Source organism: Ceratina calcarata, unplaced genomic scaffold, assembly GCF_001652005.2.
Source record: "Ceratina calcarata isolate Rehan_Ccalc_2016 unplaced genomic scaffold, ASM165200v1 scaffold1875, whole genome shotgun sequence".
Lineage (NCBI taxonomy): Eukaryota > Metazoa > Arthropoda > Insecta > Hymenoptera > Apidae > Ceratina > Ceratina calcarata.
The window spans coordinates 1,598-4,209 of NW_017140241.1; the positions used below are offsets into that span (position 1 = coordinate 1,598).

Consider the following 2,612-nt stretch of genomic DNA (forward strand, 5'->3'; position numbering starts at 1 on the left):
ATCTCTAACAAACGTCCTCAACTTGCTCAATCCGAACAATGATATATCATTGAAACATCAAAAACGAGAGCGTCCCTTGCTCGAAATCCTATCTCAGGATTACCATTCTCAAGATCGATCATACTAGTATTTGGAACTCCGACTCACAACCTCGACCTGTACATAAATAAGTAAATTTTATTCTTTCTCTAATCAATAACTCTGCTCATTTTGGCCGTTAACCAAGAAGTATCGTGTCACATGTCACATCGCTGTTGACTCAATTACTTAAAGGTCTTGCGATAAAACAAACGTATCGTACCCGGGTCACGATTCATCGGGCAAGTGTAATCAAAAGGATAAGCCCCCGTAGGGACCATGCACGCGGACTCTAATAAAACTCTTATCATTAAAAAGGAAACGTACTTCAACTAGTAAATAGAAATATAAATTTATATATATATATATATGTGTATATCATTAACGAAGAACAGACTCCTCCGCGTTCAATCTCCAACAGGCGACACTCCGCTCCAGTACAACCAGCATCACATCGCTCTCCTGGGATCTCCGCACCTTCGCATCACGACGATCTATCCCGTTCGGTCATTCGCCTGACTGACCTCACGACCCTTCCTCAATCACGATCTCCTAGAGCTTCTGAATACATGTCCACACACAAAAAGAACAAGTGTTAAAGATCTCGAACAGATTTACACAAGAACTCATCCCTCCTCCCTCCTTTTTATTAAAAGACTGTACGAGAATCCGCTCGAAGCAAGCGATCAAAGAAAATTTGGCTCCAGTCATATCGTTGCCCCCAAAATAAACGAAAATTACTTTAATCCCCCTTGTACTTTAAATAAAAACATTCGAACCAACTTGTCTCCCTTTGTTTACCCGTGTCCTCCTTTGTGACCTTCCCTCCTCCCGGCCAATCCGACTCCAGAATCATCTCCATTTCCATTTGTCGACTTCAAGTTCAGAGTCGCCTTGCCCTTTGTCCTGTCTCGTCCATGCGAAAAACCCTCCTTCGTTCTGGCAGTGGTCCTCACTGGCGTAGACGAGCCCCTCACCGACTCGTCTCCGACGATCCTCGCCGCGTCATCGGAGACCTCGTTACCCTCGAATTGTTCCAGATTCACCGAGAGGATGAATTCATCCCCCGCAGCATCAAACAAGACACCCTCGTCCCGCTGCGAGGGGACGTTTTCGATCGTAGTCGAATCGTTGAGCGAGACGGCAATGCCAGCAGCATCGGCCAAAGTCTCAACAGCATCCCCCGATCCCGTAGTAAAATCATCTTCAGAGATATCCACCTCTGCTGGCTCCCCCGCCGGTCTCGCATTCCTGACCCGCGTCACATTTAAAATGTTGAACTTGTGCACACCTGCCTGGTCTAGAGACAAGCGATTTCGCTTCTTTCGCAACATCCCTACCGATCTTCCCTCCATTTCCAGCGTTATTATCGTTCCGGATCTTGTGTATTTCTCGCGAACAACTCTCCAACGAGAGACATCTAGCTCTCCATTAAATGTTTGCAGGTTGCTGATAATGTTGTTCCCATTGAAGCGAGAATGGGTCCCCCTTCCCTCCACCAGGAAGCGATTGTCCAGCGCTTCCTTGCTCTCGATCTGTAGGCCACAACCACTCGACAGCTTAACGAACTTTATCGCCACTTTGAGCCAACGAACCGTGACTTCCGTGTCACAGGACAACAGAATTCCCCCGTTCTTTCTAAAGAAAGAGAGGAATTCTGGTTGCACAAATCTAAGAGACTTTTTCCGACGCGTTTCTATGTAGTTCATGACACACCGGCTAAGAGCGTCTCCAAAATCTTCGGCCTCGCTGATCGTGAATACTCTGTTCGGAAAGCCCACTGGGACAACCGCCACCTGGTAAGAGGATTCGGGGTCCTCTCTCCAAAAAGGCCTGTTCATTTTTGCAAAGTTCTTACACTCACGGAACTACTAAATACTGGAACGGAGGGTCGAAGCGAGCAACTGGTGCTCCGCACCAGGGATCTCGTAACTTTACGTGCAAGCTACGGTCGGCCGGAAAGTGGGGACGACGCGACCATGGTGGGGATCAATAGTTGGTGGGGGTATGCAGTGATTTTCACGGTAGCGCTGCGGAGAGCTTCGCGAACGCGCATGAGCACGCATGAGGGGAATAGTAGTGGGGCTTGAAATACGGGCGAAAAAGAGGGAAAGCGAGCCGTGCACGTAAAGTTACGAGATCCCTGCTCCGCACTCCCGCTCCGGCTCTTTTATGATCTCGCAGGTCACAAGCCACTCCCCGCTTTCATCTCCCCTTTCGCCGCTCGTCAACGAGAGTCGCGAGCTTCGCCGTCATTGGACGTTCGAGTTCCCTACCTCTTCTCGTTTCCGAAACACCGCCCATCCTTCTCTTCGTCTCGAATGCAAAGGGTTAACACGTGCCCAGTTTTTTACCTTCCGCAAAGTAATATTTAATAATAATACACGCCGATGGCGTGAACGGCAACAATATATTTAATTAGGCATGTTATTGCTTAACTAGACTGAAATAATATACAAAATCATCTTCTTTCATAAAAAAACGAAAGAGGACACTTTTCACATATATCCCTATTAAAGTATTTTGCATAGGAA

The 2,612-nt window shown here is 47.4% G+C and overlaps 1 protein-coding gene across 3 annotated transcripts; it reads right to left on the reverse strand.

The window, feature by feature from the left end:
- Positions 1-6: 6 nt before the first annotated feature.
- LOC113463909 (uncharacterized) lies at positions 7-2,050 on the reverse strand. Of its 3 annotated transcripts, XR_003388756.1 has the most exons (3): positions 880-2,050; positions 406-639; positions 7-156 (listed from the first exon to the last, which is right to left on the reverse strand). XR_003388756.1 is itself a non-coding variant. In XM_026811089.1 (2 exons), exons 1-2 carry the CDS (start codon positions 1,917-1,919, stop codon positions 621-623), a joined length of 1,059 nt encoding a protein of 352 aa, XP_026666890.1. In that variant the 5' UTR covers positions 1,920-2,050; the 3' UTR covers positions 160-620. The 3 variants fall into 3 exon arrangements, 2 of the variants coding, with proteins under 2 accessions (XP_026666890.1, XP_026666891.1); XM_026811089.1 differs by lacking the exon at positions 7-156 and having other exon boundaries at positions 160-639; XM_026811090.1 differs by lacking the exon at positions 7-156 and having other exon boundaries at positions 160-639; positions 862-2,050.
- Positions 2,051-2,612: the final 562 nt, after the last annotated feature.

What these genes read in the sequence shown, in the direction of transcription:
- LOC113463909 (XM_026811089.1), bottom strand. Translation starts at nt 1,919, where the DNA reads ATGAACAGGCCTTTTTGGAGAGAGGACCCCGAATCCTCTTACCAGGTG.